At 38.9% G+C, this 12,755-nt stretch overlaps 1 protein-coding gene across 5 annotated transcripts in view; it reads left to right on the forward strand.

Annotated features, from left to right (window-relative positions):
* The window catches only part of TMEM266 (transmembrane protein 266), a 100,811-nt gene that overhangs the window by 57,656 nt on the left and 30,400 nt on the right, over window positions 1–12,755 (forward strand). For all 5 annotated transcript variants that reach the window (XM_048956204.1, XM_048956203.1, XM_048956207.1 and 2 more), the window contains 2 exons: window positions 4,012–4,166; window positions 8,593–8,666. In XM_048956204.1, coding sequence (XP_048812161.1) covers window positions 4,012–4,166; window positions 8,593–8,666 — 229 coding nt within the window. The remainder of the gene's footprint in view (window positions 1–4,011; window positions 4,167–8,592; window positions 8,667–12,755) is intronic.

Consider the following 12,755-nt stretch of genomic DNA (forward strand, 5'->3'; position numbering starts at 1 on the left):
TTCATCCCACTGGACTCAGTGCAGTGATCCAGCCTGTCCAGATCCCTCTGTGGGGCCTTCCTACCCCCCAAACAGACTGACAATTCCTCCCAGCTGCACTTCTTTAAATGAGGAAATGTCATTGCTGTGTATGAATGTATCATGGACAAAATGCCAGCAAGGGAAAAGAGCAATCAATCAAAGAATAGGATTGATACAAGTAGTGGCTGTATTGGGTTTGGGGTTAGGATGAAGCCAGGAGGCCTTTCTTGCCGTTAGAACAACAGAGTTTTACAGCAGTCCTCTAAGAACTGTAGCTGGCTTAGAAACTGTAAGACTTCTAGTGGAAAAAGGATGAGGCTGCCCTCAGTAGTTAAACTATTCTTGTAGGAAAAGCCTGGGAGAGGGATGCAGAGCTCTATTTGTTCATTACAATTGCCAAAGGCCTCCAGCTGCTCTCTGTAGTCTCCTGTGAGGCTCCTGTCTGTTTGGTCTCAGATTTTGTATTATCGAAACTCTGTGTTTCAGTTACTTCCTGACCATGGCTTTTCCTTTCCTTCAGTTAGCGATTTGGATCTCATCCATCCTTCTGGTTGCTAATCATATCCATCTTGTGAGATGCAAACACTTGCTGCTAAGCCAAAAACAAAACAAAACAAAACAAAAAAAACCAGGGTAAGGTATAATACAGATTTGGGATATTTGTTTGCTACATCAGAAAATAGAAACAGTGACAGCTGTTAACAGCTTGAACAAATTGTTTGTAGTTGTTCCTTACCAAAGAAATATGTTAAACCTTTCCCAGTTTTGCCTTATGCTCTTTTTTTTTCCAAGCTGTTTATTAATAAAACTAGCAGTGATGATAACAGATTGGTTTTCCACACAGCCATGTGTGAAAGTATCTTTAAAAAGACTTACCCCAGTAAAATTCCACAGTATACTTAAATTTCTCATAACCCTGCATCACTATCAGCCAACACATTCCTTATTTATTTCATCTAGGCACTGTAAGGCAGGTAGATGATAATCCTACTGAATAGAGGAGCAGAGGCCAAGATTTGGAAGGTAGATTTAAACCCTCCCTAGTTCTGGTATGGATTTGTTTTTCTCAAATACCAGATTTCTCCTCTACTGAATGGATGACCCTTATATCATGAGAAAGAGATACCCTACTAAGACAGTTTAGAGCATTGAAGGAGATGAAGAGATTGTTTATTAGGATCTGGTGTGGTTAGTGTGTCAATAGATTTATCTGCATAAAATGTATTTCTAGTTGTAGTTCATTTTATTTATGTCCTTTATTTACAGAAGATATGTAGGAAAAAAAACAAAACAGGCCAAGGGAAGATCAGGACTCTATAATACAGTTGTGTCAAATTAACGTGGTAAATGAACTAAATTTTCAGCTTCCAAGAAAAGAACTGTCCTGTGCACCATTTTTTAGAGCTCAGTATAAGTATTGGTGTCAGTGGATTCAGAGGACTTGAAGATCTGTGAAGTGCTTGTCTGCTAGGTGAAAGTGCTGATCATTGTCTGCTCATAGGACACACATTAAACAAATGCACCTTGGTTTAGTTAATTAAGATTGGAAACTGAAGATAGGTTTCCAGGCTTAGTTTTCAAACACTTCACGTACTTGAAATCAATTTATATATTATAGGAGTGATGTATAGGAGCAAACATGCAGATGATCTGCACTTCACCTCTTAATGTTATTGCTTTTCCAGACGTAAACTGGTAATTTCAAACAGAAGCATTTTGGAATTGGGAGAATATTGAAACAGGGTAGATAGAAGAATAAGTCTGCATTCCTTAGTGTTTCTTTCAGTAATGATTAACTTGAATCAAGATTATCATGTCTGTAGGTAATGCATGCTGAGTATCACAGATTATTTAGTGATACGCTTGTAGTATTTGAAAATCTTAACTACATAGAATTTTTAGAAGAGTGTATTTAGGCCCTCTACTGATCATTCTGAGAATAGGAAATAAGAAAAGCGACCCTGCAATGCTAAAATGCTGGCAAAGCAGGTCTTTTTGGAAACAGGAGGATAAAAATAAGATGAGGATAGAACTAAAACCTGTACTAAATAGACAAAACCAGTCTCTAGTGTTATTTTGGGAAGATCTTGGAAAACAAACAAACAAAAATAGCAGCTGTGGTAAGAACAGGTTATCCTGTTTTGAGATGGAGGCAAACAAAATCCATTAAAAAATGACAAGTTTGCTGAAAGGCCTTATTAGAATGCTTTTTTCCTTAGATTTTAAAAAAATGTATTTAAAATCCAGTGCCTTCTGTATTTTTTAGTGCATTATGATTATTTTATGTATTTCTTTTCAGGCCACAATTGAGAAAAAACTGGTTTGAATTGCTGCTTCAGGCTGGAATACTTGGGCCAGTGTAGGAACGTTACAAAATGCTATGAGGAGAAATGATACAATAAATACTGTACCAGTAATAAACTATGGGAGAATTTTAGAAGGAAAAAAATTATCAGGATGGGCTTTTTATTTCTGAACAGCATGCTACCGTGATTCCTGACAAGTATGTTCAAGAGAAAAAGCAGGAAGTTTCAACAACCCATTTTAAAATGTGTATCTGTATTGGGAAAGTGCTGGTAAAACATTTATTGATTCATCAGCTTCCTTCCAGAGCTCTCATCCTCACAGATGTACTCAGCAGGAATTCTTCCAGTTTCTCTCCCTGCAATAAACAAGTTTTCTTCTGAAATCCAGCTACTGGTTTTGGTTAGAGCCAAAAGTTCTGACAACCCTGCAGAGGATGGTGAGTGCCAGCTACTAAGGGAACCAGGATAGTAATAGTTCTCTGCAAAGATTTAAAGCTGCTCTAGCAACTGGAACCTGGGTGTTGCAGTGAATGAGCTGCGCTCTTAGCTGGATGGTGGTTATTAGCTGATGCCGAAACCAATTACAGCAGATTTGGTACTGATCCAAGTGACGTCTTGAATTTCATCACTCCTGAAAACACACATTGGAAAACAGGGAGTTGTTGTGGACCGTAATTTTAGCAAGCAGCATTACTTGTTGTTGAAATAATAGCTCTGTTCATTGTGTTTGTTTGTTTTTTTAATTTCTTCTCATGGTTCATTTGAACCTTGGAACTCTCAGTCTACATCTGTACTGCTAAGTAAGCCATCGAGGGCTCTCTGACCCTTAAAACCAGTGGCACAGCGCAGCTCCCTTCACTTTGGCTGATCCTTCTTTTTCCTCCAAAACAAGGTGACCTCTGTTGAGCCTGGTGCACAAATAGACTGCTGGCTTACTCAAAGTAGGTGAACTAGACAGCCCCAGCCAGTTGCTTGACACTTTGGCTGTCTACTATCTGCTAGTATAGGCTGAGTTATGGAGTATCTGAACTACTCTTTGGTGCTTTCCAAAATTCTGTTTTTCCTTTTCCATAATGTGCAACTGATTGCTCCTCTTGTCTGATTTGTCTCATACCTGAGAATGGATGAGGTGCAAGACCGTAACGTTAAATACCAGATAATCTGTTATAAAACCTTCTAACTGAACAGCTGAGTCCTTTTGTGTCTTGGTTACCACAGATAAGTAACTGCAGCGTGTATATCAAAATCAAGGTGCATGGAAAAATAGTGAGACAGGAAGAAAGCATAAAAGCATTATATGATAATCAGTGTTGCATTACTCAGACCACTGGAAGACACTTGAGTATTGGTGTACTCAGGAGGGTTGGGGAAACTCATTAAAGCTGAGACACAACTGATCCCCAGGGTGAAGTTATGCCCATGTAAGAGTTGCAATTAACCATGCTTATTAAAGTGGATGGTGCAGTTGACAAATGCAAACAGGATTTAACACTGTAATCATTTGGAAAATGGCCCAACCTTAGTAAGGAAACCAGTGAGTGACTCTAACAGTCTACGTACAGCATTGATGAGTATCCATAATAGCAGAACTTACTGTTTTGAGTCCACTGCTCTGTAGCTCTCTTCTTTTTTCACTTCTTCTTTTCTTTTCTTTTTTTTTCCCCTCTTAATTTTCTTTTCTTAGATCTAACTGGCTAAAACCGTGCTGTGGGAGGCGAGCAGCTGTGTGGCAGGTATTTTTGCTCAGTGCAAGTCTCAACAGTTTCCTGGTAGCCTGTGTAGTGTTGGTGGTGATTCTTCTGACTCTGGAACTCCTAATAGATATAAAGCTTCTCCAGTGTGAGTAGGAGGATTTCTTTTTTTTATTTTTTTATTTTAATGAAATAAGGGCTTAACTTGCCGGGAGGCTTTTGAAGGGGTGGGTTGGAGATCGGTGAGGATTTTTTTTCCCTACCATGTAAATGGTTTGTAGGCTAGGCAAGAACTGTGTGTTTGTGGAACCCTGGTATAGTGAAGTCAGTCCCTTCTCTATTTTGCTGACCAAATTGATATAGGACACATTTTCAGAGGATACGAGCAGAGCGTGTGTGCAGGTATCTGTATGTTGGTACCTGAAAAGGTCTGTCCTTCAGGTCAGAAACACTCCATAACAAAGGAGAAAAGTCATACGTATTGTTAATCTCCTTGATACTTGTATACACATGGATAGACAGATATGAAGAACGCGCTAGGTTATTTCATGGCATTTCCTTACTTATTTACTACTTCTGAGGCAGGTATGAATTGAAATTATGGTTTTCTATCTTGTGGCGTGCTGAAATGTTACAGATTATTATTCTACTCTAATATACAGTGATCCCCATAACTGCCTAAGTGGAGTTTTGTTTTATCTGAATTCACTCTACACAGGTTCCACAGTGCGATTTTTCATGTTGATTTTTTTTTTTCCCCTACTACTGTTTTCTTCCATTCTTTTTTTTTTTTTTTGCTTTTGCAATACAAACCTGTTGTGAACACAAATGCCAGCTACGTTTTTCCCTCTAATTGTTGTAGAGTAGCCTTTAGCACCTCCCTGCAAATATATTGAAATGTCAATAATGAGGTTCAGGCAATTCCATGAATGCACGAATGCACAGCATGAAAGGGTCACAGTCTGGTGTCCTCTGTGGCAACTTCAAATTAGGCAAGCATAGTTTTTATTCTCTCATTTTGCTCTTTTCATGATTATTCTATTGATATTAGTGAAGTTAGCTTTCAGTGTAAGACTTAAGTATTGTAATAAGATTACTTTAGGGGACTTGATTGGTAATTGCAACCATTTTATAAACCCTTCAAGAAGGATCAGTGACTGAGCTGTCTTTCCACAACTTTGCCCAAACTTGCCCCCACCTCTGTTCACAGCCCTGTCTGTCCATACTGCACACACAGTTACCAGCATGACCATTTCATTACATTTGTTATTTTCAGCAGTCTCTTGGAACTTACCATTTTGTATGGGGAAGCCCATAATTTGGACAAACCTGTAGCTTTCAGATGAGTCCGGAATGCTAATTATGGATATAAGTCCTTAAAAATGGAATGAGGTACTCAGTAAATACTAGGATGTATCTTTATATATAGATTTGTCTCTTTGTGTGGAGCCCAAGAGTTTAAAAGCTGTTTCTGTTGATTTGTTTTAGACTTCTAATACAGTTCTGGAGACTTTCTTCTGGAAGCACCTGCTTTCTTACCATTCATTTTTCCAAAAAGGTGACTATTTTTCAGGGCCCACTTCTCTTTGTATGTGGTGCATGTCACACCCTTAAAAACTCCACAGCTTGCACCTTGTATGTGACCTACAGGTGCTTGGTCAGGTCAGGTGATTTTACTGTTAGGCTGCTATCCCTGCCCTGTCTGTGTGGATTCTCTCAGCACCTGAGAGAACATAGCTCTGTGTTGCTATTTTGCATTACAACCCATCACACTTCTTGCCTTTGTTAAGCTGAACTTTTTCTATTTTGGTTAAAATCAGATGAAGGTTATCTTGATGATGCTTGGTATTGCAGTTGTGTTGTACAAGGAATGCACATTGCTTACCTTGAAGTGGTAAACAGCATTCAGGGCATAATCAGGCTTTTTAAAAATATGTGTAATTTGAACTTACGATGATTTCTTGTTCTATATGAAATTGAGCAGTGCATTAGGATGCATTATGGCAGTTTTGTTTGTAATAACAAATGCTAAATGTTATAGTTGATAACTGCTTAGGAAGTCTTTTTTTCTCTTTTAAATGAGATTTTAATGTGCTTTGAGTTTTTTTTGTGAAAAACTATTGCGTGAAAAGTCCATTTTTCTGGCTGTGTGATTTTGAAAGTACCTTTCTCATATTTTTATTGCAGTCCTTGGTAGCACTTTTCCCACACACAAAGTATCAGTGATGGAGACCAGGCCTGCAGATATGTAGGACATGCGTTAACAAAATAATGTCTTATCATAGACTTTGTGATGCAAGTATTTTGAAGTTGGCAAGTTTCAACCCATACTCCTGTACTCAGAAAAACAGGCCATGCTGTCCCTTCACTGTCTTCAGTAGTTTTGGAGGAGAGCAAGTCAGGCAGTCATCTTAGTCCTCCTTCTGCAGTCAACTGCAGCAGGTATTTCTGTAGAAGGCATCAGGTCTTCCTGAAGACCGTGGACCTGAAAGGCTGCACATAATGCTACCTGATTGCTGGATCAGGTGCTGTCTGACTATGTGTGAAGCTGTCCAAGGAAAATCAGTACTGAGACGCAGTGATGTTTCTGCATGAATGGGTTGAAGGCTTGCCCAAACCACGCAGGGAGCAGCTGCTGTCTACACCTGGCAGAAACTTGTATCTACCAGGAAACTATCATCAACAACAGCAATCAGAAACAAGAGCTGGTAGTACAAGCTTCTGTAATGGCCACTCACCGTTTGTCAGAATGCATTCTTTGTTCCTGTCCTCCAGATATGCATTTTGAGTATAAATGAAAGGAGGAGTTAGACTGAAGCTGGCTGTACTTAACTTTTATACTGAATGGTAGTCTTCATGACTAAAAAGCTGGGTTTGTATTCATGTTGTCCTCATAGCTTCAGACAAGCAAAATGTGAAAGCAAAACTATTTGGCTTTTAGCTGGTTTTGTTTGTTTGTTTGTTTGTTTAAAGGGTAACAGGTAAAATAATTGTGGGGTGCTGTTTTGATAAAGGTAGCAACTGAGGAGCTTTTAGATGCTTTGCCTCAAACCAAATCCCAGGGATGTATCCAAGCTGCCACAGAATGGGGGATGAGCACCTCTTGGAGAAGAGCCTTCTCATTTTGTAGACCTTTCACAAAGGGGAATCTTTTGGAAGAAGCAAATGTACAAAGCCAGAGTATGGCTTAGTGATTCAGCTCTTTAACAAAAGCTTCTGACTTGGAAGACTTTTACAGATTTACTGTTTTACTGGCAATTTGATTGCATGCTGTCTGGCAGTGGATCCAGCACTCTCCTCCATCACAAATTGATTTTCTTTCAACATTCTTACTGCTATATATTTTTTGTCCACTAAGGGGCAGCTGGAGCCTTATATGTCAATCGGCATCTCTGAAAAATAGCTTACAGATGTTTTCTATTTCTTGTTCTTTATGCCACCCTATAAAGACAGTGCCTTGGGATAGGTATATATACTACATTTTCCTGTTGTTTCATCTCTAAGTAGTTCCTCTGCTGCACTGCAGAAAACCCTCTCACATCAAGTCCCCATGAGCTTCAGCTGTGTAAGTTCCAGCAGCAGCCCATCAATGTTTTTCTTTGTATCTTCATTTCTTTCTACATTCCTTTCTTCTTCTTTCCATTTTAATCGGTTTTAACTTCAAAATAAGATGCCTGGTTTAGTGCATGCCATACGTGTTCTTGGGAATTCTGCCATAATCTTGCATTTTTATGCACACAGAATCATTGATTACCTTTAGCTTTGCTGGTACATGACTCTCTGAGCAGGGCTGCACAGAGTATTGTAATTCATCTGCTGTAGGAAAGGTAGACTCACTAATGCCCTAAAGTAAAGAAAGAAAGTTTATTTTCTTTGTTGTTTTAATTCAGAGTATGTGACCTCCAGAGTAGGAGTTGTCGGTAGTTCAGGTACTGGACTCTTTGGGCTTTCAGCAATGAAGGGCACTTTGAACATAGAATTTCAGTAAACTTCCTTGAGAAATTCTCCATGTTTCAAGACACTGATTTAACTCCATAAAAACAGTCTCTGCTGTAAAGAGAGCCTTAGTTATATGACTAGAAGTAGGCTTTAAAGCTCTGTTTTTTAATGACCAGTTCCAGACGGTTACAGGTCTTCTGAGCTTAATTATCAAAGAATGAATACGAGGAGTAATGTGGGGATAATGGAGCATTGTTTCCTTACAACATTCTAACTAAACTTGCAGGTAGGCAGAATCTAGTCACACATCTTATACTAACACAATGCATGGAGTGACAGTGTGCAGCAGTAACAGACCTAAAACACGTATGTCACTGCTTACCAGCAGTCTGATGTGTGAATGGTCCATTGCAAAGCTGCTGCAGCTGCTAACATGCTGATCTGGATTTGAGTGAACAGCTGACAGGTCTGGAGTTAAATGTCCCATTACATCCTGCTTCTTTTCTGGTTTTTCCATTATGAAATTTAGAGAAGAAAGCTTAATCCACATGTAAGTTGTAGCAGTACTAATGATGTTAAACCTAAGTTGCATTCTGCTACTAAAATGATGCTTCATTGTGTTGTGTTAATTGCAGTTTCAAGTGCTTCACAGTTTGCAGGAGTAATTCACTGGATCAGCCTAGTCATCCTGTCTGTTTTCTTTTCAGAGGTATGTATGATCAAAAACTTTCACCACGCACAGAAATGCAAGGTATTTGTATGATGTCACTTGAATTAACAAGAATTTAACACTGGTTTTTGGATTGTGAATAAATCTAAGAGAGTGCACTTAAGGATAGAGGGGAAAAAAAGTCTAACAGTTGCTGCTCTTAGCAAACTAAAAGAGCTTGGTTGTATTAGTGCTGTTTGTCAGTTGCCTAGAATTGGCAAGAAAGACAAGTTACAGTTGAACAGCTACAAAAAGAGATAATCTCTGGATCACCACAGACATGGAAGAGGCCTATTTCATGCATTTTTGTCTCACAGAAATCTTACTGGTGTCACTGGGAGTCAGGAATTAATTCAAGATTACAGATCTTGTCTTATAAAAAGATCTGTTTTAAGAGTGGAATGATCTCTCATAGTTAATGTGGGTTGTTTAGATGTTCTGGGTTGCTGCACGTATAAGTAAGAGAATGAAACAAATGGTGAATTTCTTTACAAATATTTTAATGAATATATTTTTGGAAGCTGGAGAATGCTTTAGTCATGCTACAGCAAATGACCAAATTGGGATAATCTATTATAGTTTCTAACTTTATTCTAAAGAGAAGTCATTGATATGGGGACATTTAGACTACACCTGAAAATTCCCAAGTTATTAGGGCTGCTTTTCCATGTATACTATGATGTATTAGTTGTCACCAAAAAAGTTTTTGGTTTTTTTTTTGTCACTTGATGCCAACTAGTATGTTGGAAGAGAACCTGAACTTATGCATTTAAAAATACACCTGGTTCTGTAGGAGAAAACATTTTTATCCAAAAAGAAGTGAAGTTCTTCACTCTGTGGTACGTTTTGGTGAAGATTACAAAGATATTAAAAAAATAAAAATAAAAACTGGGAGTTGTGGTGTCTGTAAATGATTGGTAGATTACTTGTGATGGATTCATACTTACCATATTATGCCACTGTTTGTTTCTGAGGTTCTATTTAATGAAATTTATTTACATGTATCATTTTGTATTTCTGCTTCCTATTTCTGCTCATTGTGGGGGTTTTCTAGCTAGTGTGTCCAAACTGCCTTAGGGTGCTTTCAGAAGGGATTCCCTGATTCCAGGCAGAGGTCTCAGGATGGCTTTGTATCTCCAGTCTCCTCTGGTGCTGGAGCTACACAAATGCATATGATTCCTTTGTGCATTTCCCATCATTTGATGGTGACTGTGGATTGTAGATTACATGTAACCTGCCTGAAAAAGAACCTGTAAACCATTGAAAAGTTTTACAGAATCCTTTCTTTGTGCATTGAATATCCTAATGCCCAGAGACTCAGGTTTGCTAGATAAAGTCCATTCCTTGTAAAGAAATATTTTCCTATCTCCTTGAGAATCTTTTTCTCCTATGGGAATCAGCACCCTGGAGGCACCTGATGACTGCACTAACATACTCACCTCATCTCTGTTGCTGTCTTGAGCTTGTCTTGTCAGCAAGTTTTCCTGTGTTCCTCGATTTTTGTTCTTCTGGATGTAGTCTGAAGTTGTGTTTTAATTCTTTTTTACCACTTTCTCCAAAGCTTGATGCAGTGTCTTGTTCCTGTATCTCCCTGTATCGCGTCCATAGTTCAATTCACATGCAGGCAGTTTTTGGTAGGTTGCTCCTGGCAGCACAGGCACATCCACCAGGCCAGTTCTCACCCTTGTCAAGGCAGAAATAAAGTTTTAGTCCTAATGAAAACAGCACCTGCATAAATGGATGGACTGGTTTGGAAATGCTTTGCAGTAAAACAGTAACAGAAATACTTCACACAGCCAGAGCTGATTTCCTGACTCACCATTCTCATTTTGAATTTGTTTTGGATACTTCTTGCATCTTCCTTTGTCTGCTTGATTGTGGGTTGGATTTACACCAGGGGAAAATGTGGTCACAAAGCAGCCATGTAATGAGCACAAAGGAGGGTAGGATTTTTGGATATTGGTTCATCAAATGCATTTGTAGCTGCTCAGAATCCTTGGCTTGGTTAAAGCAACAGAGGTGGACTCCACTAAGTATCTGGATATCCTCAAAGACCTCAGATCTGAAAGAGAATGAAGGTGTAACTTTGCCATTGGGTTTGCTGGAGTTGGTCTTGTGCAAGGCTCATTTAATGAATGACAGCACATTTGTTTGTGTTGAAATGTGTTTCTTCAGCAGAAAAACAGAAAGTCTATTTTTTTTCTCACCCAAATCAAAAGATTTGAATTTGAAGAGATCATGAAATGTTGCAAAAACTGCATATCATACAAATATATTTTTCATCCACCTTTGTTTTATGCTCCTTCAGAGGTTTTTTTCCTCCTCAATTCCCGATACCATGAGTCATCTGGCTTTGTTATTTCTTGAGAAGATTGTGAGTTATAATGAGTGCATTCTGTGAGTGTTGATGCCAAGGAATGGGTTTCCAGATTTGAGCAGGCTTAATTGATTTGCTTCAATATAACAGGCAACTGGTGCTTAGTCCTTCAGATGGTGCTTCTTTCCCCAAACCAAGGACTGAGAGTTTCTGGTGTACAAAAACAGGTTTTCTCCTTTGCAAGTATCATGTCCCAGTGTTGGGTGTTAATTACTTTTTTCTGTGGTTTGGTTCCCATTCATTATAAAGGTAGATATGTCATTCTTCAGAGAGACTTCAAATTAGATGTAATGAACAAGTAATAGAAACTTCTCAAAAACAACAACGACTTGTTGAAGAATAGGAAACTTCCAGCAGAAAACCTGAATGTTTTGGGAGAGCATGACTTGGTTAAAAATACTTACAGTCTCATCATGGTGGAGTTAAACAGGCACTGGCTTTCTGCTTGGCTGAAGTGAAGGGGGCAGATGTGCCACCAACTAGCAGCTGCCAGAAGAACATTTGCCAACAAAATTAAGTAGCTGGGCTTGGAGCATTCTCCAGCTCTCTATTCACTTGTGTTATCTCCATGAGTCTTAAAGGAATTTATTGCTTTCTGACAATTTTACATTTTGTGTCACTGTCTGTGACTTTTCCAACATAAATTCAAATGAAGTGCATGTCAACTCTTCTTGCTTTTTCCCAAGCATTTTGAATAGGATTTACTAGTGGTGATGATTGTGTATGTTTGTTTCTGTTTACATACATCGCTATAATTTGTCTGTGCACTGAATGTTACCCAGATGTTAAGACAGAAGGGAAGACTTTGAAGGGGGAACCCCAGTGCCAACAGCAAAGCCAGGCCGGGGTTGCACCCTAACAAGAGTGCATGTTCAGCCTTAATAGTTGAGAAAAGAAAGATGGGGAAAGTCAGAGTATTTTGGTAAGTGGATTGGAGTCTGTATTTAATAGCCTTATTGCATTGCCAGAAGTATCTGATTCTGTAGCTGTTGTTCAGTTCTGTTTTTCTACTAAGACTGCTGAGACCATTTGCGTGCAAGAATCAGGTTCTTTCATGTTGGTTGTTTGCATTGCTCTGTGTTGCTTCAGTCAGCCAAGCACTCAGGCATTCTGCTAGCTTTCAGCACTTGAGTGTTTCCCACAGAGAAACCAGGTTTTCTCACTGAAGTTAGGCAGTCACTGCACTGCAACTTTTTTCCTATGACTAAGAAACAAGTTCTTGAATCGGGTAGAGTACATCTGGGGTACTGGTTGATAAAGGGTTTGTTTAATTAGCCCTGGCTCATAAATGCATTTTCACTGTAGGAAGAAAAAAATGTCATCTTGTATGCTCAGAGTTCTTAGTACTCACTGTGATGTTTTACATCTAGCAATTCTTGGAAATAATAAAACCTCCCGAGGATGATGTTCCTAGTAATGTTCTACAGAAAACTTCCAGGAGGAAACGCATCCCAAATGACAGATCTAAGCAAATCATGTCTTTCCCATACAGATTATTCATTACAGTTCCTGAAGAATTTTTCAGTACAGAAATCGGCTGTTCCTTTTGTTAGATTTTTTGGTCGCGCTTCGAACAACCAAGCAGAAAGACAATCTAATATCAATTCTGAGATTATTCCGCATGCTGGGATTTATTTTCTGAGTATTTACTTTCATTCCACATGCACCTGACTCTTTTTCATGGTGCACGAATGCCCTGCATTGCTGACTGT

The sequence above is a fragment of the Lagopus muta genome, chromosome 10, assembly GCF_023343835.1.
Source record: "Lagopus muta isolate bLagMut1 chromosome 10, bLagMut1 primary, whole genome shotgun sequence".
In the NCBI taxonomy this organism is placed as follows: Eukaryota; Metazoa; Chordata; class Aves; order Galliformes; family Phasianidae; genus Lagopus; species Lagopus muta.